Source organism: Melospiza melodia, chromosome 22 (genome assembly GCF_035770615.1).
Source record: "Melospiza melodia melodia isolate bMelMel2 chromosome 22, bMelMel2.pri, whole genome shotgun sequence".
Lineage (NCBI taxonomy): Eukaryota > Metazoa > Chordata > Aves > Passeriformes > Passerellidae > Melospiza > Melospiza melodia.
The window spans coordinates 10,545,195-10,570,200 of NC_086215.1; the positions used below are offsets into that span (position 1 = coordinate 10,545,195).

At 49.0% G+C, this 25,006-nt stretch overlaps 1 protein-coding gene across 2 annotated transcripts in view; it reads left to right on the plus strand.

Annotated features, from left to right (window-relative positions):
* The window catches only part of COL5A1 (collagen type V alpha 1 chain), a 130,323-nt gene that overhangs the window by 34,094 nt on the left and 71,223 nt on the right, over positions 1-25,006 (plus strand). For both annotated transcript variants that reach the window (XM_063174962.1, XM_063174963.1), the window contains exons 5-7: positions 21,965-22,096; positions 23,789-23,935; positions 24,062-24,310. In XM_063174962.1, coding sequence (XP_063031032.1) covers positions 21,965-22,096; positions 23,789-23,935; positions 24,062-24,310 — 528 coding nt within the window. The remainder of the gene's footprint in view (positions 1-21,964; positions 22,097-23,788; positions 23,936-24,061; positions 24,311-25,006) is intronic.

Consider the following 25,006-nt stretch of genomic DNA (forward strand, 5'->3'; position numbering starts at 1 on the left):
CATCAGGACCTCCTCAGTTTTGGGGTACTAAGGAGCCTCTTGCCTGTTGTGGCTGTGAGCTGCAGCTACAAGACCTTGCTGGCACTAATGAGACCTGGGTCATTAGAAAATACTTATTTTTCTTCGTCTTACATGTACTGATATAACACAAGATGGATATAAACCCCCTCTAGTTCTGATATTTATCCTTTTTTCCTTTTTTCTGGTCGCCTCCTCACGCACCACTGAAGCCACCAGCAGCTTTAACTGGGGTGGAAGAGGCTTTTCTGAAGGCAGTGGACTAGAGCCTAATTTCCTTCATATCTCAGCAACTCCCTTTCCTTTGGCCCCTCCTTTCTCCTTTCTGCAAGGCTAAGCAGAAACTGTGCAGGCTCAGAACAAAGGGTTCAATTTCTGTGTTCCTGGAAAGCTGAGGGTTTCTGGAGCATGCAGGAGATGAAGCTGCTGCTGTCCTACCCAATCTGCAAACCCCAGCTCAGGAGGTTGTCCTAGGGTGATGTTATGATATTGGTATTTGTATTTTTTTGTATTGTTTTCTCCCAAATTTGCCCTAAACCGGGACAGAGGTTTTCTGCTCTGATGTGTTTGTCGCTTTTGCTGGAAATTAAAAGAACCCAGTGAGGTGGGAGTGGGATTGGAGACAGGGCTGGGGTTGGCTCTGTCTCACACAGGAGCTGTAAAGCAGTGGGAACTCATATCCTCCTTGTCAGGACTGAAACCAAACCAGCCCCAAACACTTTTTGTTTTGGAATCTGTAATTATTGAAATGCTGGGGTTGTGAGGGGAGCAGCTCAGAGCCCGGATGGGAACTTCCTCACTCGTGTTCTGCTGCAAAAAAAAAAAAAAAAAAACAAAAAAAAAAAAAAACAAAAAAACACTTTAAAAAAGCCTGGCAGGAAAGGTTAGAGGAGTTTCAAAATATTTCTCCAGCAAAACATTCTTCCAGTGGAAAAATGACTTCCTCTCATTAAAATTCAATTAGCTGGGAGGCTCTGAGGGTCTCTGTGAGGGACTGGGGAGGGTTGAAAAGGGGCCAAGCCCCGGGCCCAGGTTGGACAAGCTGAGTTTTGTGCTGGGTTTGTTGTAAACAGGAGTTTACAAATGGCACCATGGACTCTTGCAGGGTTGGGAGGATTCAAGCTGAGGGGATGAGACTGCAAAGGGATTTTTTAAATTTTATTTTGCAGGGGGAGAGGGAAGGACAAAAATCCAGCCTGTGGTGGGGATAAACTCTCTCACATGTGAATGTGTCTCAGTTTTGGAGGGAAGAACTCCTTTTAATTTGCTTTCCTTTAAATATAAATTAGAGACCAAGTCCTGGTGGTTGAGTGTAGGAATAGAGAGAGGGAGAAGCTTGGGAAAGGCTCTTTTGCAGAAAAAAAATTTCCATTTTCAGCCTGAAAGGCAGGAATAATTCCCAGACCATCCTGGTGATGCCCATTTTGTGCCCATGATCTGTCACACCTGGATCCCAGCAGGGAATGAGGGAATCCCGTAACCCATAGCTGGGGGATCTTTGTGAGGGGAAAACGCTGCCCAAATCTGGGGCAGGGAAATATTTCCATTCCTGGGCTGGATTTAACCCCTTTGTGGGGCTGTTTTGAGGCATCTCAGGGAAGAAATCCAATGAGAAATTTGCTTTCTGCAGCAGAGAGGGGCCCAGCCCTGTTTTCCTGCTCTGCGTTCCTCCAGTGATGAGCAAAACGAGCTTTGCTCAGACCTTGATGTTCCATTTTCCTGCTGCATTTCCCATTTTGTCCCCTGATTTTCCACCCTGGGGCTGTTGTGTGCTGATAAACCAGCCCCTGGCTCCAGAGCTGCAGTTGGCATCATTAAATTATGGTGTGGACATGGGTGAAAAATTGAGTAGGTTTTGGCAAAACCCAAGGACAGCCTAGGAATGAGTGGCTGCTTTTGCTGCCAATTTTTGTTGGTTCATCTGTGTGAAATTTTGCAGCCTTGTCCCACAAGTTAAGTGGGGTTTTGACCCTCTTGGTTTGCAGCAGTGCCTGGAGTGGCTGAAGTGACTTTTCCCATGTGTGGAAAAGCTCAGGGCATGAATATATTGCTTTTTAAGGTCATTTTTGGCTCCTTTGGAAGACAAGGGGAGTTAATTTTGTACAGCTGAGTGCCATAACTGTGTCTCAGTGGTGTGATTGGTGCTGTAAAACCTAAAAAAAAATTGAATTCCTCTGATCTCAGCACCTGTGGCCAGGAGGGGCTGACAAAAAATTGTGCCAAAGCCTGTCCTGGGATGGGACACAGCACCCTGGAGGGTGCTGAAAGATGCTGCTTTTGATTTCCTCCCCTCCTTTGTGATTTTTTTTTTTTTTGTTGTTTGTTTTTCTGAAGCCCACGAGTGAAATCAAGCCATCAGAAATGGAGGGAAAGCAATTTGGGATGAGCCAGAGAGGCTGGGCAGGGTGCCAGAGGTGCTCTTAGGGCTGCTGAGAGCTCCAAGGCAGCCCAGGACAAAGCAGGACAGACAGACACATCAATGCTCCCAGCCCAGACATTGGGGCCCTTCAGCTGCCCCTGGGGTTCAAATGCCACCTCTCTTTTCATCTTGGGCCTTGTTTACACTTAAAAAACCAATTATCCCCAGGGTTGATAATCCCAGGTTTCATTTCACTCTCATCAGGGTGTTCTCCTTCCCTGTCCAGCTCTTGCATCTCTTATTTTCAGAGGTTTGTAGGTTATTCTACTCTGAGCTTGTAAAGTTGGATCAAAAGCTCTTGCTTGAGTGGAAGGGGTAGAAATAAAAGCACATTTTTGTACATGTGGGTGAATTTTATGGTGATTTTTGCTGGTTTTGGGGGATGGAGAAGTTTCAGAGCCTCCTCTTGCAGGCAGATCTGCTGTGAACACATCAAACAGCTCTGTGTAGTCCAGGAGGAGATTTACTCTGTCTCTCATCCCAGGACTGATGTGCTGGGCTGCAGAGAACTTGGTGCTAATTCAAGTTAGACTTTGTCAGCTCTTCAGGTCTAAATCCACCTCTAATTCACATTTAGACCAAATTTTACCTTAGCACCTCTGTCTTGGCTGTTCCTGGTGGCAGGAGGGTCCTGTGCAAACATCAACAGCAGCGCCAAGGTGTGGGGAAACACTTCTGATAGAGGGGAAGCAAGAAATTCCCTCATGCAGGAGAAATTCCATCATGGAAAGGGTGGTCAGGCATTGGGAATGGGCTGAGCAGGGAGGTTGGGAGTCCCCAGCCCTGGAGGTGTCCAAAAAACACCCAAATGTGGCACTCAGGGTTTGTGACAAGGTGTGGGGGTCAGGCACAGGTTAGAGTCAATCTTGGAGCCTTTTCCCATCTAAATAATTCTGATATCTTCAAAGCAGCAGCATCCCCAGAGCTCCCCATGAGCTCAGAGCGGGACCCAGCACATCCTGCAAGATCTGGAGCAGGGAAAGCCCAGATTGATGAAGTTTTCATTCAACTTCAAAAAACATTTTTAAAAATTAGTGATTTTTACTAATCTGGATTTGGAAAGGGTGGTCAGGCCTTGGGAATGGGCTGAGCAGGGAGGTTTGGAGTTCCCAGCCCTGGAGGTGCCCAGGAAACACCCAAATGTGGCACTCAGGGTTTGTGACAAGGTGGGGGTCAGGCACAGGTTGGAGTCAATCTTGGAGCATTTTCCCACCTAAATAATCTTGAGATTGTGGGATCTTCAAAGCAGCAGCACCCCCAGAGCTTCCCATGAGCTCAGAGCTGGACCCAGCACATCCTGCAGGATCTGGGCTCAGGAAGGAGCAGAGAAAGCCCAGATTAATGAAGTTTTCGTTAAACTTCAAAACCCATTTTTAAAAATTAGTGTTTTTTACTAACCTGGATTTGTCTGTCAGGATGCACCACAGATCCATGTTCCCATTTCTCTCCCCCTGCCTTGGCAGGCTGCTGAAAGCAGGTAATTTACAGAGCTGGCTGCCTGCTCCGCTGGCCCTGCCAAATCTGATTTCACCTCCTTTGCTGTGCAGTCTTTCAGGGAGTGCAAAGAGGGGATGTTTTACACCACCACCATATAGCACAGTGTGAGACGATGGAAAATAAAACCTCCTGAGCCAGCATTTAGGGATCTTTATTGAAGATGTCTGTAGCTTTCCCCAGTCAGTCTCCTAATAATTCTCCATTTGCTTGCTGGTTTTCTCGTCATTCCTTCTGCTTTGCCTTATTTTTTTTTTAATTTTTTTTTCCAAAGGATCCTCTTTAAAATGGTGCACTTGAGACATATGGATTAAATCACAGCTCTGAGCTCTTCCAGGAGAGCAGTGCTGCCTAGAAAATGTCTGCAATTATTGAGGATTATGCCTCTGGATGGGTTTGCAATGAACAGGGAGGTTTTTGGGGCAGCAGTCCAAGCGATGCAGTCCATCTGATCAAAAATGTGAAATTTGGCCCCGTTTGGCAACACCTCAGCCACAGCATCACCTTACACAGGTGCCCAGGGACGTCATCTGGTTTTATCAGGGAGGGAGGGCAGCACCTGGGCCAGAATAAGAATTGCAAACCAGCTTGTAAAAGTGACTCTGGGCTTTCATTTCCAGCCCAGAGTGGCGCTGGCTCCTCTGACCCCTCGGTGCCAGGTGCCAGCGAGGAAAGTGAGAGCCTGGCTGGAAACATCAGCTGGATTGTTTGCATACACTCTGCTGAAACTCTTGTTTTCCATCTCCATTCGCTGGGTAATTGCAGGTTCAGCCATCTGGCCTGCACTCAAGCTTGGTGACTGGGTCAGCCTTGCCTGTAATGATGGAGCCTCGTTAGTCATGATTACAAAATCCACTTTTTTTTTTTTCTTTTTTTGTTGGTTTTTTGGGTTGGTTTTTCCGTGGGCTGTTTGTTTTTTTGGTTTGGTCAGTGGTAAATTCCATTTCATGAACTGTCAAAGCAACTGTGCTGGCATGTGTGGATAATTAGTGCCGTTTGCTGGTATCGAATGCCTGCGGGCCTCTGATAGCTTACAAAGCACTTTATTGTTCAAACAGATCATAAAAGTGCTTTTATTGATGTTTCAAACACTCCTGCAGTCTATCATTTATCTTTTCAGGGTGCCAAGTGAAACATCAGCCTAAGGAAGCTGCGTGGTCTGAGAGCTTGTCCAGATTTAAGGCCAGGTTTTAGGAGGTGCCACCACCACCACAACCACTGGGGGTGGAAAAGATGAATTTTTAATGTTCCTCACACCCTAAACCAGGCTGGAATTTGGTGATTTGGGTGGTTTTTGGGCTAGGATGGCACTGTTGAGGGTTTTGTTGGTAAATGCTGAGGAAATGAGGCGCTTAGGCCTGAAAATCCAGGATTAATGTGCTCTGGGAATTCCTGGTGGAGGATGTGGGACCTCATCCCTGTCTAAGGAACCACTGACACCCTGCTGCTCCTGGGCACTGTAACTGGGATGTGCCAGTGGAAAATCAACATTTTTTTGGATACTATCCCTCAAAGAAGCAGTTTGCAGCCTGATGGTTGGGTAGCAGGGGCTCGCACAGAGGAGCTGGTTTGGAGGAGCATTTCCCCAGGGGATGCTGAGGGGAAATTTGGCTCTGCCATGACTTTGGGATGCTGCAGGGCTCTCCATCCCTGCTGGCCTGGAGGGGACAGGCGCCTTGTGTCCCCTTCCCCTGGCCTGGGCTGCAGAAAGGAGCAATAAACCACAGGAAAACCGAGCGATCTCTGGGAGGCAAAACTCATCCTTTGGAGCAATTTCCACCCCCTCAGGGACTCTGTGGGATTTGGGGAGCTGTGGCTGGTTGTTCCTGACATCGCCCTGGCAGATTTTTGTGTTTCAGTGCTGGCAGGCAGCAGCCCCAGGCTCGTTTGGGGTGATGGATGCTCTGAGGTGCGGGGTCATTTCTCTTTTCTGGCTCCATTTTCAGTTTGTTTCCCCCCTCCTTGGATGGGAGGAGGGAGGAGGGGGATGAATTTCTTCCATGGAAAGTCTGAGGAGCAGGAGGCTGATTGCTGAGGCCAGACAGGCTGATGTAATGCTGGAAAGCTGCTCCTCTCTCCAGTGACATCATTGCAAGGTTTGCAGGGCTGCTGTGGATCTGCAGGGACCAGGATGGAGTTTCAGGGGCAGGGAAAGAACCACAAAGGGATTTGGGAAGAAGCAGCAAATGGATGTGTTGGGGAAAGATGATTTTCCTCAGCTTGAGCAGTGGGGAAAAGCCAAATCCTTGTGCTTTGGGGGAGAAGTTTCCAGCTGAAGGTTTTTGGCAGCATCCCTGAGCAAGATGGAAAAGGGATTTTTGAGAGCAGAGCGTGACAGGGAGCCCTGACCCAAAGCAGGGCATGTTCCCCATCCCTGCTCACTTGGGAACCTTGTTCTATGTGGGAGGTCATTCACCAATTAGTGCTACTTCCATAAAAGTCAAATTTTTTGCAGCCTGTAAATAGGAAAAATAATTTTTTATTTAGAAAAGGATGATGGGTTTTGATTGTTGCAGTGAATTTGTAGGAAGTAAAGGCTCAGCTGAGCCAAACTTCATGAGCTGGAGGAAGAGGATGATGAGGCTGATCAGGGTTTGTGTCCTTGTCAGCCTGGTGGTGCTTAAGCTGCTGCTTCTCTGCAATTCTGATCTCTTTTGCTATTTTCCTGCCTTTTTCCACTTCTCTGAGAGCAGGACAGAGTAAAAACCCTCCCCAACCTCAAAACCTCTGGGCTGACTCCGTGTTCACCCCCTTCCCTCATCACTGAGGCCTGAACAAATGAAACACATGTTCCTCACACATGGTGAGGTCTTTCTGAGTCCCTTTTTTTTTCCTTTTTGGAGGCAGTCTGGGCTGCCTGCCAAAACCCAGAGGAAAATCCAAGCCCACTGCAGCCATCCCCAGTGTGCAGGTGTAGTCGTCCCTCTGACAGAGCTGGAATGGAAATGTTCCCAATAAACACATCCCCCAGGGATGGGAGCTGGAAGAGGGGATTCCTAATGATTTCTCCAGAAGGTTGGATGGGGATTGGGGTGTCTGGGAGTTTTCTATCCCCCTGCAAGAACATGGAAAATAAATCCCTGACCGTGGGCTCGTTGTTCTGCACGCTCAGCCAGCGCTGGCTGGGGTTCAGGAGGTCAGAACTGCTCAAACAAACAGAGCTTTGAACAAACAGGGGAAAATCAGTGCTGAAAGTGACTTTTGGGTGCTGTCCCCTGCTCTGGAATGGCTGCAAACAGTGCAAGGTTCTCCTGAGGCTTTGGTGCCTCGCAGGAGCAAATTTATCTGCAGGTTTGGTTTGTCTTTCTGTCAGCTTGATGCTCAGAATGGTGAAATTTGGGCTGAGGGTGCTCAGAATGGTGAGATCCAAGGGTGAAATTTGGGCTGAGGGTGCTCAGAATGGTGAGATCCAAGGGTGAAATCTGGGCTGGGGATGTTCAGAACTATGAAATCCAGGCTAGGGATGCTCAGAAGGGTGAGATCTGAGCTGGGATGCTCAGAAAGGTGAAATCTAAGGGTGAAATCAGGGCTAGGGATGCTCAGAAGGGTGAAATCCAAGATCTGGGGATGCTCAGCCTCCACTGCATCCAGTCCTGTTCCTTCATGGGTTTGCTTTGGAGAACCTCATTTCTGGGATGAATTTCCCACCTGATTTTCAGGCCCCAGGGTGCACAAACCCAGCTCCCATCCTGGAGATGAAAATTTGGGGTGCTATTCATGGAACTATGCAGGTTTTATGCTTTAAAAACCACAGAAAGATCAGCTTTCTCCAAAGATCATCCAAGTCCAACCCCAAGGCAAGATTTAATTTTATTTTCTTTTAATGCTGAATTTCAGGTGGTAGATGCTGCATGGAATAAATGAAACCCAAACCATTTTTCGTGGCCAAAAAAAAGAAAAAAACCCAATTGAAAAAATGCTTTGGGGTGTGAACATTAACAAAGGGCACATTTGAGTTTCCTGGAAAAGGAGGGAGGAAGGTGTGTGGATGAGAGGTGTCACACCTATGTTTGCACACCAGCTCAGCTTTCCCTTCCCAGCTCCTTCCCCAGCAGCCAAATTTCCAGCAGGGGTGGGAATTAGCAGCAGGAACCTGCACAAAGCCTCCTCCTCGGGTGGTCCCAGCAGGTCCCTGCTCCATGCTTGGCTGATTGCTGCCAGCCAGATGCAGGAAAATCCTTTTCCAACCAAAATTCGGTGTTGAGTTGCATTTTCTGTGTGTGTCAGCAGATCTCCCTGAGCTGAGGGGTGTAATCCCATTTCTATCCCCAGATCACTTTGGCAGCCAGGTCTATTTTCCCCCCTTTTGCCTTTAATCCATAAAACCTGGATTCTGTGTTCACCTCCTGGGGCAGAAAACGTTCCAAGTGCTGATTAAAGAGCTCTGTGCACACAAAACCCCTTGGTCCTGAGCCACCTTGGTGTGGAGGAAAGCTCAGGGTGGCTCTTGGGGGTGGCAATCCTGTCTGTGGGGCTGAGGAAACAGCAGCTCCACTTCCACATTAATTTGGCTGTGAGGGGAAAAAAATGGAGTAAAAGCAAGTTTGGGTAGCTCAGGAGGCTCCTGTGGGCTGGGGCTGGAGGTCCTGATGTGCTCTGGAATCCAAAAACCCTCTGGTGTGGTGCTTTGTGCGGGGATGAGGGAAGAGATGAGAATGTTGGCTCCATGTTTCAGAAGGCTGGTTTATTATTTTATGATATATATTGTATTAAAACTATACTAAAGAATAGAAGAAAGGATTTCGTCAGAAGGCTGGCTAAGAATAGAAAAAATAAGGAATGATAACAAAATCTTGTGTCTGACTGAGAGTCCAAGCCAGCTGACTGTGATTGGCCATTAATTAAAAACAACCAACATGAGACCAATCCCAGATGCCCCTGTTGCATTCCACAGCAGCAGATAACTATTGTTTGCATTTTGTTCCTGAGGCCTCACAGCTTCTCAGGAGGAAAAATCCTAAGGAAAGGATTTTCATAGAAAGATGTCTGTGACACTGGCACTGGGAGTGAGCCCAGGTGGAACTGGATCACTTGAAGGTCCCTTCCACCCCAATCTATTCTGGGATCTCAGGATTTCTTTGCTGCTTCTTCCCTTCCTGTCTGAGGAGCAGCTCCTCCATCCTCTCCTGTTCCCCACCTTCCCCAAATCCTCTTTTTCCCTGCTGTGGCCAGAGGTGGGAATGGAACCCTCTGGATCTTTGGGATCAACACCTCCCAGGCAGATTCTGTGCCTCTTTTTTTACACTAAAACCTGAGCAAGTGCCTCCGCTTCAGCTCAGTGAGTTCTCAAATGAGTAACTCAATCCAAAAGCCTTACTCTGTATTTTCCTCCTCACAATCCACTGGCCTATCCATCCTCCTGTGGGCAGCAGAATTCCTAATTTTCCAGAGATGAAAGGGAAATAAATCAACGTGAAACCAGAGCCAGGCAGCGGTGCAGAGGGGGAAGACACAAAGGAGCAGCTTTGTGCTGGGCTTGCAATGAGGGGGAATCTGTTTTTAAACCATCCCTGATGGTTCACACATATGTCATGGAACAAGAACTCCTCCAGGAGAGCCAGGGGTTATTGGCTGATTATTTGATTTGGGGGGAGAGGGGAAACTTGGAATGGTGTGAGCAGGGCTGGGTGAGGAGGTGGCAGCAGGGAAATGGGGGAAAGGCAGCACTCAGTGGGGTGGTGGAAGGAATTAATTGGGGATTGGGGTCAGGTCTGCAGGAACAGGGAGCCAAGGGAAGGCTGGGCAGCCTGGAATTGGTATTGAGGGAGTTTTGTAGCCTCCTCTCCTAGGAAACTCTGTGGACAGCCTGGGTAACAGGATGGCTCAGATGGGGACAGCAGCCAGGCTGTGGGGCTGTTGTCACCCTGGCAAAGTGACGCAGAGTGGTGGCACAGCCCAGGCTGTGCCAAGGGAAGGCTGGGCAGCCTCAAATTTGGGATTGAGGGGAGTTTTTGCAGACTGTGCCTCCTCTCCAAGGAAATTCTGCAGGTTTTTTTTGTGGACAGCCTGGGTAAGAGGGCACTGCTCAGCTGGGGACAGCAGCCAGGCTGTGGGGATCTTGTCACCTTGGTACAGTGACAAAGAGGGGTGGCACCTGAGCCAGATGGAAAAGGGATTTTTGGCACCTCAAGCTGTGCCAAGGGGAGGCTGGACAGCCTCAAATTTGAGATTAAGTGGAGTTTTTGCAGACTGTGCCTCCTCTCCAAGGAAACTCCGCAGTTTCCTGTGGACAGCCTGGGTAACAGGATGGCTCAGATGGTGACTGTGGGGATGTCACCTTGGTAAGGTGACACAGAGTGATGGCACAGCCTGGGCCGTGGGAAGGCTGGGCAGCCTCAAATTTGGAATTGAGGGGAGTTTTTGTAGCTTCCTCTCCAAGGAAACTCTGTGGACAGCCTGGGTAACAGGATGGCTCAGATGGGGACAGCAGCCAGGCTGTGGGGATCTCACCTTGCTGAGGTGACACAGAGTGGTGGCACAGCCCAGGCTACCTGGTGCTCAGAGAGCAGTGGAGGACAAGGGGAAATGGGGCCTTGGGTTTTTTCCAGGGATCCCTAATGAGCGGGATGAGGAAAATGGAGCAAAATCTCTTTTTTGAGGCTGGCAGGGTATTGAGTGTGGCTGTCCTTTGGGGTACCCCTCACACAAAACCAGGGGATGCTTTCAGAGCTGCTCCTGGCCCCATCCTCTCCCCATCCCAGCTTTATTCAGTGCCAGTTCCAGGGCTGGCACGGCAGGGCACACAATGCCAGCCATTCATTTGGCCCCATTCAGTTTGCACAGGCCTGGGCTGGGCTTTTGTGGGATTTTTCTTTTCTTTTTCTTTGTATTTTTTTTTTTTTTGAAATTTCCACGCTGGACACTGAAGGTCAGGCTGACCCTCTCCTCCTTTATGTAAATGCCTCCCACAATGTGCAGGCCATCATTTGATGCAGCTTTCCAGAGGGTCCAAATGAGGTTTTTGGGATGCTGTCCATGGGATTGAGCCTTGCTTGGCACATGGGACACTCAGGGTGGCTCTCAGGGACAACACCACTGTGTCACCCTGTCCCACTGCTTTGTCCCTGCATGGAAATTTCATTTCCTGACTGTCAAGATGAGGCTAAAATTGCAAAATCCCATTTTTAGGAGCTCCCTGAGTTATTCTTCATAAGCATATCCAGGCAAGCAAATGTTTTGAGCAAGGATAAAGAGATTTTTTTTGGTGAATAGTCTCATTTGCTGCTTCAGAAGCATAATCTGACTTGATGCTTCAATTAGGGAACAAAACCACTCCGTGTGAATGTACCTGAGCCAAATCAGCTCCTGTTGGAAAATAATGGGAAGGAACTGCTGGAAAAACTGCTGCTGAGGGGGTTTTTCACACTGGCGGTTTGTTAAAGCTCTGGAATGGAGAATAACTACAAAAAAAAGGGTAAAAAACCTCCGTGTTTGAATTCTGGGGAGGTATCTGAGGGATGGATTTGGGGATTTTGAGGGATCTCTTGCTATAAAGTCCCACTCAGGGGGTGGTTTTAATATTATAAACAGATGGAAGGTGCCTTGATTAACACAACCCTAAAAACTCAGTTTGAGCAGCTTTTTGAAGCATTCCTTTCAAAGTTAAATTCCCACTAGGAATTTATCCTCTGGAGGGGGGAGAAGGCAAAACCAGCTGTGCAGGGAGCACACCATAAAGGATGGATGGAAAAGCAGTGAGAGCTCAGCACGTGGTGGTTGTGGGGCCTCTATTCTTGGGGCTGTAATTTGTGTGCAGAAGGACAGAAATGCTGATTTGGGAGCCACCAAATGAGGAGTTTGAAGGCAGAAATCACAGAGGGGGAAAAAATAACTCCAGGGAGTGTTTGGAAGGGCAGGAATGATCCCAAATGTGTTGAAAAAATAACTCCAGGAGAGTTTGGAGGGGCAGGAATGATCCCAGGTGTCTTGAGCAGATGGAGCAGCCACTGGAAAGGCTCAGCTGAGGTGGCAGTGCCAGCCTGGATCTGCTGACAGGTATCCAAAAAATCCCTTGGATCTGCTGAAATCCCTCTGGAATCTGTTAGCTGAGAGCTGGACATGCTCCCTTCCCTCCTCCATCTGTTTGGGGCTGCAAAATTGAGGAGAATTGGGTTTTTTTTCTTTCCATGGATAGGCACAAAGGCAAGGAGAAGTGCTCATTTTGTGGTGCCTCAGCCCATGTTTTTCCAGCAGCTGTGGGAATTTGGGAAGCTCAGACATGCTCTGGGATTAGCCAGGCCTGGATCCCTTCTAATTTGTGCTTTGTGGTTGCCTCAGCTGCTGGTAGGGACATGAAAGGGGTGCTGGGGACATTAAAGAGATGTTGGTGTGTGTCTGGTCTGATCAGAGGAGAGCTCAGCACAGCCAATGCTCTGCGATGGTTTCTTTTCCCGAGCTGTCTGTTTCCATGACATTTATAGCAGTTTAATTATCCTGAGCCTCTTTGCCCTGTCAGAAGTGATTGAAATCAGCCATCAGACAGAAGAATTATCGGGACAGACAGACACACACCTGGGGCTGCACACAGGGATCACCCAGGGCTTGATTTTGGGGGGAAAGCAGCCAAAACAATGCAGGGTTATCCTGATGAATTCATGAGGAGAGAGAGCTTCCTCATGGCCGAATTTAAAGCTTCAGATGAAATCACTCCCCCAGGTTTCTGGTGCCCACAGGTGAATATTTAGGGGTGAGCAGCTGCAAACGGGGTTTACAAAAGGTTTTTGCTCCTTTGGTGAAGATGCTTCCCTCTAGGAAATGCCTACACCAGCTTTACTCCAAGTCTTTGCTCTGAGTAGGATTCTTGTAGGGAAAGATCCAGTCCAATCTGAGCTCCTTGTAGGGGTTAAAAATTAACTGGGTGGGACTGGAGGCCCCATAAAACCCCACAAAGGAGAGGTCTGAACCTACCCCAGCTCTGAGCTCAGCATCCCCTTCCCTGTGGCTGTGCCCAGCACACCCCAAAGCTGCTTTTCTCTCCTTCCAGCTCTTCCCAGAACCCAGTTCCCCCTTTTTCAGTCCAAACTGGGCAGGGGGAGCAGCTGGTGAGACACTTTGCTGTGATCATGGCAGTTTGGGAGCAGCCAAAGGAAACTGAGGCACTTTGGGTGGGTTTTTACCTTTTTTTTTTCCCTTCTCCCCCTGAAATGGAAGGTTCAGCTTTGGCCAGCAGCTCTGAACTGAGCCAGCAGAGCAATTCTTTCTTCCAGTCAAGCCTGGTTTGTGCATGGGTTAACCAGATCCAAATCAGATCCAGTGTGAGGTTTATAACCCAGTGAGAACCCAGCCCCAGCCCTGCCCTGCAGAGCGACAGAAATCCCCCAGAATTACCCCAAAACTCCCAAATCTGGGTGTTTTCCCCTCTCTCAGTGCAGGAGCTGGTTGAAGTCAGCACTGCTTGAAGGTGACATCTGAAGGTGTCACAAGGACAAATATCCAGAATTAGAGAGCCAAAATGAACCTCAGTCAGGCAGTGATGGCATCCCTGAGATCCCTGATGATTTTCAGCACCCAGGGACACCCAACAGGGGCAGCTGCACATGGGGACATTTGCAAAGCCCCTCTGAGGGTCACCCACCACACAGCTGCTGCTGCAGAGGGGAAATATTCACTTCAATGGGATGAAACCTGAACTACAGCTCAGTAAAAACCTGTGGTTCAGGCTGCTGGTTCCTCACATGTGTTTCTGATCTGCTGGGGGGGCTCAGGCCATCTGCTCAGAGCACACAATTAAAAAAAGAAAAAAGTTTAAAACTGCTCATTTTGCAAATGTAAAGGCTGGCTTTGCTCTCGAGTTTCATTTTCCTATTGTGATGTTCTCTCTTTATTGGGGTGGAGAGAAGTGGGACTGGCAGGGGCTTCTTCCCTTTCTTTCTATTCTTTGCCCTTCAAAAACCTGAACTGTGCCATTATTTTTCCCCCTTTTTTTGCAAAAGAGCTGCAGAAACCTCTCCTATTATTTTTGCCTCTCCTATTATTTTTGCCTCTCCTATTATTTTTGCCTCTCCAATGATTTTTTGCCTGTGCTAGCACACAGTGCTTGGCCAGGGTGGAGGGAAGGAGGGAATATAAAGCAGCCTTTTGTCCCAGCAGCCCCTCTCCCAGCCCAGCCACCCTTCCAGACTGGGCCTGCAGCCCCATCCTGCTTTCTGTGGCCAGAACTGATTGTTTTGCACCCAAAAACCCCAGGAGATAAATTGTGGTTTGTTCAACAGACATAAATATATAAAAATAGCCCAGCAGAGTGGCTGAGCAGGTTGTTGATTTAAGGATATCTCTCTCTCTAGGTGTTTTTTAGCAGCTTTGTTGTTTTTTTAAGGCACCTTGGCTGCCTTTTCCCTTTCCTGCAGTCCCCACTGCTTGGCTGCTTTTCTCTGGCTGCACCTCCCCAATCCCACTGAGGTGAAATGCAGAGAAATCCAGTTTTAAGAAGGACCTGGAAAAAAGGAAAAGTGAAAAGCAGGGGGAAAAGGGAAGTGAAAAGCAGTGGGGGAAAGGAAAGCGAGAAGCAGGGAAAGCAGAGTGGAAGTGAAAACCCAAACCTTGCCAATATTTGGTCCCACAGGGCTGCAGTGGTGATGCCACCAGGCTCCCAGGGCTGATGTCAGCCAGGAGGAAAACCAGAAGCCACAGAATCATTTTTCCTCAGGGTGGGTCCTGCTCTCTGGTGGAATTCCCTGAAGCAAACACTTAAAAAACACTAAAAAACCACTAAAAAGCCACTTTTGTGCTCTGAAGGGGAGCACACAGCCCACGTCTGGTGGTTTGGAGCCCCAGACATGAGTCAGGGGACAGCTGGACACATCCCCTGCCTGGCCCAGGATGCAGGGACAGGACATTCAAACCTCTCTCCACTTTTTCCTGCTTGTGTTCCCTCCCTTAAATCTTTAATTTTCTACAGGAAATCCCAGCTGCAGCCAGGCTCTGTCCCCCCATGGAGGGGCTGTCCTTGCCAGCCCTGCTGAGGGATGCTGTGCCCTTCCCAAAGTGCCTTTTCCAGCTTGGAAAACCAAAAAAAAAAAACTGGAAAAATGAACTGCTAGGGTGCTCAGGGTTGTGTTTGTTTTGGGGTTATTGATTCTGGGGTTATCTGGGATGGGAAGTATCCACCTGGAAATGGAGCTTGTGGTGGTGCCTCCTGCCCTGCCATGGAGTCCTTGGCTGGTATTTGGGTGTTGGCAGAGCGACAGCACCTTCAGGAGAGCTTTCCAGAATTAGCAAAGCCATCTGGCTTTTGTTCCCCTCTCAGGGAATGGCTTGTCCTTCCCTTCCAGTGAGGAGTCCTTGCTGAACTGCTCCACACTTGGGTTTGGGGTAGCACACAGACGGACCTGAAGTGTTCTGTGGGCTCTGCAAGCAGCCTTTTGCTCCAAAAAACCTCTTCATTTTAAGGCAGGATTGAATTGAATTGATTAATTGAATTTTAAACAACAGCCACAAGGCTGCTGATCCAAGGGTGCAGCACTTATGGGGTGGAAAAATAGGATTTGTTTTTGTGTTGGGGCAGAGCTGGGAGTTGGGATAGCACACATAGACAGACCTAAAGTGTTCTGTGGGCTCTGCAAGCAGCCCTTTACTCCAAAAAGCCTCCTCATTTTAAGGCATGAGTCTTAATTGAATTTTAAACAGCCACGAGGCGGCTGATCCAAGGATGCAGCAGTTAGGGGTGGAAAAATGGGATTTGGTTTTGTGTTGGGACAGGGCTGGGAGTTGGGGACAGCATGGAGAGGTGCTGTGGGTTTTGAATCAGTTCAGCCTTGGTTCTCCTGGGTTTTGCACTGGTTCATTCTTGTTCTCCTGGAGGGGACAAGGAAGGGACAACACTTTCCTGCCTTGTTTCTTCCAACCCAGCAGGCAGGAGGAACGGAGAATTCAGGGATCCTCACAGCATGGAAAATTGCCTTCCTCCCTGGGACTGTAAAACACAAAGGTTGGGCAATTAGCAGAGAGGTTAATTAGCACCCAGCCAGAGGGCTGATTCTCCTCTTGCTGCTGTGGGCAGGGGAAGAGCTCGTGGGCTGTGATAATCGCAGAGTTTATGCTCTGCAAGCCCAAAATCAGGGACGGTCCTGCCTGGGATGGGGCTGGGGGTGCAGCACTGGGCTCAGAGTTTCACCAGCTCAAATGTGGCATCAAATCCTCTCAAGGGATGGGAAAAGTTTCTCTTTTTCACTGCATCTGTGTGTGGGAACTCCAGTGAAACCTGATCAGGGATCAGGGGTACTCCTGGCTGAGCCTGGGCTGAGGGTGCAGCACTGGGCTCAGGGTTTCACCAGCATAAATGTGGCACTAAATCCTCTGGAGGGCCGGGGAAAGTTTCTCTTTTTCACTTCATCTCTGTGTGGGGACCCCAGTGAAACCCTAAGCCCAGTGCTGCACCCCCAGCCCAGGCTCAGCCAAGATCCCAGAGTTTCACTGGAGTCCCCCCAGAGAGATGCAGTGAAAACCAGAAATTTTTCCCATCCCTTGAGAGAATTTGGTGCCACATTTCGCGCTGGTGACGCTTCTCTCCCTGCTCTGCTGAATCAAACCTGTTTTTCCAAAGAGGGCTGGGCAGAGGCTCCTGTCTGAGTGCCCCAAGCAGCAGGAGCTGTTCTTGGGGTAACCCCAGAGCAGCCCTGCAGCCCCTGTGAGCAGGATGGGGACACAAACATCCAGCTGGGTTTACCCAAACCACCAGGAATGTGTAGCTGAGTCACGGCTGTGTGCGAGTCAAGCTTTTCCTTTTTTTAATTTATTATTATTTAGCCAAACTTTCAACAATTACCTTCCCATTTTGCAGTGCCCAAAGGAGGCTCTTCAGGCACCAGCTGCTCTGTCTGTGGGGTCACTCCTGTCTGTGCCTGGCCAGGAGAGGGCTCAGGACATGGGGACAGGGACTGGGGGATGCTGAGGCGTTTTTGACCCCTTTGCTGTAGTTTTGTTGCTTTTCTGGAGCTGCTGTGATTAAAGGAGGGACTCTGGGATGCTCTGAGCACCTCCAGCCCCTCTGAATTTTGGGGTTTCCCTGTGGTGATTCCTGGGCCTGCTGGTGTCTCCAACACCACCCCAGGCTGGAGCTGGGCTGTGAGAATCCAGGGGAAGTGCCAGTGACAGGATTTATCAAGTGGAACATCTGAGGGCTGCCAGGCTGGCTCCAAGACAGGGATTAGGGGTTTTTGAGCTGCCACTTCATCCTGGAGCTGCACTGAACTCCTGCCCTTCTCTGCCTGGGTTTGGGGTTATGGAGCCAGGGAGTTTGGCAGGATAAACCTCAGTGATTCCAAATAATTGGGAAAATTTTACATTATCAGTGTTCACCCTGTGTTTATCCAGTTGAAATGCAGGAGTTTCCAAAATCCCGCAGGATTTTCTCTTAGGGATGCTGAATCTCAGAGTTTTGGGGTGATGCCCTAACCCGAGTCCAGTTAATGATCAGTGGGAGCCCTGAAGAATCCCAGGATTTAGGGAGCCAGTGCCAGATGAAGTCACTCTGATCCTCCTCTCCAGCTGGGTTTTTTTTTTATTTCATTGAACCACAACGATTCCTCTGAGTTCCTGAAGTTGATGTCATTGGAAGTGATGTGACATTTTTTTTGCAAGCATATAGAATAAGTGTTAAAAAATGCTCCAGAAAGAGCTTTTCCAGCCTTGTCTGGGAGCTGGCTGGGGAGTTGAGTTAAACTGGCTTTGATGGAACTTAATCCATAAAGCAAATGAGTCATCAGGCATAAATGGCTTTACCATAAATGTCAGGCAGATCCTTACTGGTCCTGACAGTTAGCACTTCCATCTGTCTGGTGGAGCAAATGAAACCCTCACAGCTCACAGTCCTGCTCAGAAATCTGCTGTCCTGCCTCTTCCTCTTCACCAAAAGTTTTAGAAATAAAGGCCAAAGTGGGATTTATCCCTTTTTTTAAACACTGCCTCTCCTAATCTATACAATTGTGGTTATTGGCAGGCAAAAAAAATTGAATTTTTTATTCTCCACTTGACATTTTTTACTCTCCACTTGAATTTTTTTTTTGTTAAGCTAGCAAAACACAACTGAGCTCAGCCTCTGGATGCTACCAAGTGCTGCAGTCACTGGAGAACTTCCTTGAGCCTTTTGCCCAACTCATTGTCAGGCCAAAAAAGAACTTTACCCACTGTGAGGGTGGCTGGAGGACGCTGCTGGTGACTTCCACAAAGCAACACCAGAGTGTTTCCGTCTTGCTCCCTGCCTGAAATAACTCATTACCTGAAAACAAGTCTTTGATTTGGCTGCTCAGGCCTTTTAACCACTTTATTGGTGCATTTTTCAGTTGTCTCTTTTGGAAAACCCTGTCCCACACAGCTCTGTGTGCATGGATTAACAGGATCTTTGTTAGCACTGCAAAAATCCAGCTGGGCAGGAGATTTTGGGCTGATTTGTGACCAAACCAGGGAAACAAACGGACACTTGAGGGTGGAATGGGAGCAGGGCTGGCTCCCCTTTGCCAGGCAGGATCCCTGGATCCCTGGGCACAGTTTATTAGCAGCAGCACACTGGAGAGGACACAAAAGGCTCCCGAACCTCCCAGCGCGGCTGGCTCCATTGAAAGTTGCTTTTTAAATCCCAGAAATGGGGCTCTCGACAGCAGAGCTTTGTGCAGCTTTTGTGAGGTGCAGATAGTGGGGCTTTTTATGGCAGCCTAAATTAGCCCCTTTCATTGTTTGCTGCTGAGGGATGAGGTCAATTGACTGGGAATCTGGCTAACAAGGTTTTTACTCCTGGCTGCTTTTTACAAGTGCGAGCACAGGATATCCCCCAGCGCTGGGTGCTTGCTGGGAGTGAAACAAAGATGAATGGGCTGAGCTCTGCTCCTTCCCCCTGCCCTGAGCTGCTCAGCCTCTCTGCTGGGCCTTGGGTGCTCCCAGTTTGGGCTCTCAGTTGTCCCTAATTCGGTTCTCCTGGGTTTGAACCGGTTCAGCCTTGGTTCTCCTGGATTCTGAATCAATTCAGCTTCGGTTCTCCTGGATTTTGAATCAGTTCAGCCTTGGTTCTCCTGGGTTTTGCCTTGGTTCAGCCTTGGTTCTCCTGGGTTTTGCCTTGGTTCAGCCTTGGTTCTCCTGGGTTTTGCATTGTTTGAGCCTTGGTTCTCCTGCATTTTGCACTGGTTCAGCCTTGGTTCTCCTGGATTCTGAATCAATTCAGCCTTGGTTCTCCAGGGTTTTGCCTTGGTTCAGCCTTGATTCTCCTGGGTTTTGCATTGTTTGAGCCTTGGTTCTGCTGGGTTTTGCCTTGGTTCAGCCTTGGTTCTCCTGGGTTTGAATTGGTTCAGCCTTGGTTCTCTTGGGTTTTGCATTGGTTCTCCTGGGTTTTGGACTGGTTCAGCCTTGGTTTTCCTGCATTTTGCATGATTTGAGCCTTGGTTCTCCTGGATTTTTCATTGTTCAGCCTTGGTTCTCCTGGGTTTGAATCAGTTCAGCCTTGGTTCTCCTGAGTTTTGCATTGGTTCTCCTGGATTTTGCCTTGGTTCAGCCTTGGTTCTCCTGCATTTTTCAGGCTGGAACAAGGCAAGGATGAGCTCTGGGCAGGGTGATTGGGTTTGAAAAGGAGAGGGGAAGCAGCAGCCTGTGGAGCGTGGTGAGCTCTGACGGAGCCGTCTGATGCCTTTTCCTGGCGCTCCCCACGTCCCAGATTTATTCAGTTATGCACTGATTTCCCCAAGTTCCTGACCCAGAATGAGCAGGAAGCTTCCCCTGCTCAGCCTCCCCCTCTCACCCAGCACAAGCTGCGGGGCCCACGCTGTCCTTGGGTGTGTTGATCTTCAGTTTTCTGCAGGGATTTCAGGTGGTTTTTTTCCATATTCTCCCAGGCTGAACATGCCCAAGCTCCTGCAGGGAAGCAGGGTTGGGATCAAGGTTTGTTCCCCATGCATAGCTCAGGAGCTGCCATCAGCTGAGACTAAAAACAAACCCAGCTTTAGCAAATTCTCTTCTGCTTAACCTTTGGCACTGTGTTTAGCCAAGATGCCTTTCCTTGCTTTATCTGTTCCTTGAGGAAACGCAGCTCCAGCCCTGCTCACTTATGGGACGCAGCCTATCAGCTCCCCATGAGGTGTAAATCCAACCTTATCAGGGAGAAAAAGCTTTTTCAGCCTCCCCTGCCTCTTGGAGACAAGTCCCAGGTCTGCTTTGGGGCTGGTTTATTTCAGCTTATCCCAACAATGCCAGGCACTTCCCATGGAAAACTGGGAGCTTTAAGCACCTGAGGGAGAGGAGGGCCCAAGTGGCTTAGCTGAGGTGTCAGGGAGGTGCTGGGGGCAGAAATAGCAGCTGGAAGGGTTTTCACATCAGCCACAGATTGCCTTGGCTGGGTTTGGGTATTCCCTGCTGGAGGGAATTCCAAAGAAACAGGTTTGGAGCTCTGGAGTGCCTTTGCAGACAGGGATGGTTTTATGATTTATGGCCTGAGTAACCCCATAACACCCCCAGGACCCCCAGCTTAGGGGGTCCTACCATGGCCCAACTTCCCCATGGGTCCCATGGGCAGGTGGTGGCCAGAGCTGCTTGGAAAAAGGAAATGTTCTACAAAAATAAAAAAAATTCAATCTTGGAGTATTTTATTTCCCCAATAATCTAAGCCCAGTTTTGGTGGTTACATTGTGAAAGAAAAAGCTGGAATAGTAATGGCAGGGCTGGATTTATATTAACGAAAAAAAAAAAAAAAAAGAAAAGGGAAAGGGAAAGAAAGATGTTTCTTGTTTTAAAAATGGAAAATTGAAACCCACTTTGCAGACATTTCTGTTAATTTTGTAAAGGTTATTCGCTGGAAACAATGACTAATGAGCTTCAGTGAATGCTCTTTGAAGGGTGGCTGGGGTAGGTCTGAGGTGCCCAGATGTTCCTGAGCTGCTGCAGGGAGGGAAGAGACAACCTGGGAAGGGAGGAGGGAGCTCCAGGCAGCTCTGAGCTGCTCCTGCCCCAGTGGATCTCTGCCCAAAATGTGAACAGCGTTCCCTTTTTTTGGGGGGATACATCCATGATCCAGTCACACCAAGGCAGAATTGGCCCAAAATTTCAAAAATATCCTTTTCCACAGGGCTGTTTGCCAGTCTGGCCAGGCTCCCTTCGGAGCTTCTGGTTCCTATTACTGCCCAAATCATCCTCCCAGTTTTGCTGTAAGGCTCCTGCTTCTCCCCCTGATGCTTTAGCCATGTTTGTCTATTATTAAATAAGATTTTTTTTTCCCTCCCCTAATTAAAGTATCAGCTCTAAGCATCCAAGTAGTAAAGTCTTATGTAACTGTCTGCTGAATGAACTGGATTTTGGCACCGTGGCTGAGCAGCGTGGTGGCTCTTTAGGAAACTCCAGAGCAATTTCTGCTCTGACCTTCTGGCTGTGGCTATGTCGGGCTTCAGGGAGCAGCTGCTCCATCAACCAGCCCTGGTGCCTAATGAGCTTCCTCTGCACCTGGGTTTTAGTACAAAAAAGCCTCCCTTTGGCTCTTTTCTGGGTTTATCAGATGCATTTCTAATCTCTGGCTGTGTCTGTTGTGGGTGGAACATTGAGGTAAGGAAAGATGCAAAAAAAAAAGGGGGTGATGTGAGACCAGCTGGTGGGGTGGGAGAAGCAGAGTAGTTTTGAGGCCAAAAAGCAGCTTTTGGGGCTGGCCAGGGTGACTCTGCATGAGGTGTAAATCCAACCTTATCCTGGACAGGACCAGGTGGAAAGGAGTTGTTGTATTGCTGATTTGGGAGGGGGTATGAACACCTTTAGTTTTTGTTTGTATTTTTCCTGCACTTGGCTTTCTTGGGGCTGTCAGTGCTGTGGTACTGCGTGATTTGTCTTCTGGGGAGGTGGATTTGGGGCTGGGGATGAAGCACAGTGGGGTCACGCCTTGTGAAGCAGCTGCTCCCTGGACATGGAGCTTTTCCCCTGGCTCATCCCAGGGGATGTGCCCATGTCAGGAAAATGGCCCTGCCACATATTTTGCTTTCCATTTCTTTGTGTTCCTGGCTCTGACTGCAGCCTCAGGCTGGTGTCTCCAGCAGCAGCAGCCATCCCTGACCCTCTGTGCTCCTCTCCCTGCAGGGTGACATCCAGCAGCTCCTGATCGTGGCGGACCCGCGGGCAGCCCTGGAGTACTGTGAGCACTACAGCCCCGACTGTGACACCGCCATCCCCGACTCCCCCCAGTCCCAGGACCCCAACCAGGATGAATACGTGAGTCTCTGGGGATGGTTTTGGGTGTAACCACCAGTATTTGGGTTTATTACAGCCTCTCAAACTCTTGGCTCCTTCCTCCCGCTCAGCATCCCCACGACTTGTCTCCAACGTCCAAAACAGGGATTGTTTTTAGGATTTGCATGTTCTGGGTTTGGATCTTGGGAGTTTTCCTTCTTTCTGAGCTCCTTCCATTTCCAGAGACTGAAAGGAACATCCTTTTGGAGCTCAGAAACACAGGAGAGACAACGTGAGCCAAGTGGGGATTATTGACCTTCCCTGGCAGCTCCACTCCTGTCCAGACCAGCACCCGTTTCTAAATTTCCCGTTATGCTGTTGGACTTGTAAAAGGATTAAACAGTTCTTACTCAATATTCTGTGAAACAACAGGTGTTAAAGGAGGGAGAGCCATTTTTCCCCTGGATTTCCTTTTAATTTCATTTTGGCAGAAATGCTCCCAAGTCATCCCTAGGAGCTGCTGGGCCCAATAATTTTTGTATGAAGGGTTCCCCCTAGGCCTTTTCCTTAAAAGAAGGAAACAAAATAAAAAAGGCTGGTGCAGGATGCATTTGTATGTTTGCTGCCCAATCAGAAATGCCTGGGTGTGGCTGAATTTAATGAGCATCACCTGAATTTTGCCCTTTTTAAAGAAGTCTCAGCTCGCTGCAGTTGCTGTCTGGCATCCTGACATCCTCTTGGGCTGATTTGCTTTCAGCTGAGCCCAGACCTGCAGGGTTAGGGAATCCCCACGAACCAGTAATGCCATCAGCCCTGCCAGTTTATCTTTGGGATTAAATTAATCCAGCACCTAAGCAGGGCTTTGGGATGCTCACGGCGAGGCACAGCCCCAGGCAAGCTCCGCCAGCGCTTCTGCAGAAACAATAAATAAGACAAATAAAACAGCACTTTGGTGGAAATCTGTGGCAGCAGGAAAATAAAACTCCTCTTTTGGAGCCAGCAGCCCAACAAGAGCTGGCTTGTCCCGAGGCTGTGTTGCTCCATGTAGGAACAACTCCTCCACGCGCCGGCGGCCGCTGCCAGGGAGCGCAGGGCTGGCGAGGAGCGGGGCCGTGCCCGCCTGGAACCAGCCTTTGTTTGGGTTTCCTGCTGAAGAGCGAGTGACTGACGCCTTGTGGGCAAGGCTGCAAGGATCTACTCCTCCAAGGCCTCCAGCCTGCAGGCCTGGGGTGGCTGGAAAGTCACAGAGGTGTTGTTAGTGCAAAAATGGTGCTGGAGCGGCCGCGGGGCTTGAGGGCTTTCTGCTCCTCTCAAGGGGTCAGGTGTGGCAAGTCTGAGAGGTTTCAGCAATCCAAGGTTGAAAAAAAATCGTAAAGTCACTGGTTTGGGTTGGAGGGATCTTAAAGCTTATCAGATTCCAACCCTTGCCAGGCAGGGTCGCATTCCATGATCCCAGGTTGCTCCACGTCCAACCTGGCCTTGGACACTTCCAGGGATGGAGCAGCCCCAGCTGCTCGGGGTGACCCATTCCAGGGAGGAATTCCTCCCAGATATCCCCTTGGACACCTCCAGGGATGGAGCAGCCCCAGCTGCTCGGGGTGACCCATTCCAGGGAGGAATTCCTCCCAGATATCCCACCTAAGCTCGCAGTGTGAAGCTGTGATGTCCACAGGAGCTGGCAGGCACACGCTGGGTGCTCCCCCTCATTCCCTGCTTCTCCTCCTCTCCCTGCAGTACACGGATGGGGAGGGAGAAGGTGACACTTACTACTACGAGTACCCCTACTACGAGGACGTGGACGAAGCTGTCAAACCAGAAAGCCCCACCACCAAACCCAGCCCTCCTGAAGTGGCTGCTGGAGAGAAACCCGAAACCAAGCAGGTACTGAGGCAGGTCCTGAGGCAGGTCCTGGCAGGGATGTGGGTGCTGAACCTTTGTGAGAGGGGAGGATGAGGCAGAATGGTTTTGTTCCTCTGATTGTGGTGCTTTATTTCCCACATTTAACAGGATAATCCAGCTCCCACAGCGCCCCCTGAGAGAGGGAACCCTGGGAAGCAGGCCAAGGAGGATGGAGCAGTGGAGGATCCCCTGGTTGATGAGTACAACTACGAGACCATCAACGAGGAGTATTTTACTCCCATGCCCTATGAAGACATCAACTACAACGAGGAAATCGATCCCCAGGGTGGCCTCACTGAAAATGCAGTGGAAGCTGAGCTCCCCACGAGCACTGTCGTCACCTACAATGAGACTGATGTAATTTTAATTCATTAATTTTAAATTTTTTTTAATTAATTCTGCTGTTTCATAGCCCTGGAAGCAAAGGAGACGGGAGCAGCCAGATGGTAAATCCATAAGTGGTTCAGGCAGCTGCAGGGAGAGGAAGTTTCTTGGAAAATGTTTTCGCTCCACATTTTTCAGGGTGGGGAACGCAGATATTTAGAATTTGGTTAAGGATTATTCCCCTGGAAAAAGCTGCTCGTATTGACATCTGCATTTCCTCGGGTGAAGTGGTTGTCTGACAAAAAGAGAAATGAGGATTGCTGTTAAAATCTCAGTAAAAGCCTTTTATCCCAAAGTTATTAATATAAATCCTTAAAATGTTGATTTGCTGGAGAATATCAATATTTTTCATTTTGTCATTTCCACTGAAAAGCATTTTTATGTTTTTCAGTTTGTTTTGTTTTTTAAAAACAATTTCAACACTGGGACAAAGCCTTGATTCCAAAACTACTGCATCCACCTGGAGTCAACTCCTTTATTGTGTGCATGGATCTGCTCAGAGCTGGGATCAGCCCAGACCCCACAGCTTTTTCTGCTGGAAAATTGAACTTTTACCTCCCCACACTTCAATATCCTCCAGCTGAAATGCTGCACTCCAGACCCTCCTGTGCTTAGGATTTGCCCAGTTGTTGCTTTTTATGTTGATGCTGAAATAGGTGAATGTTGGTG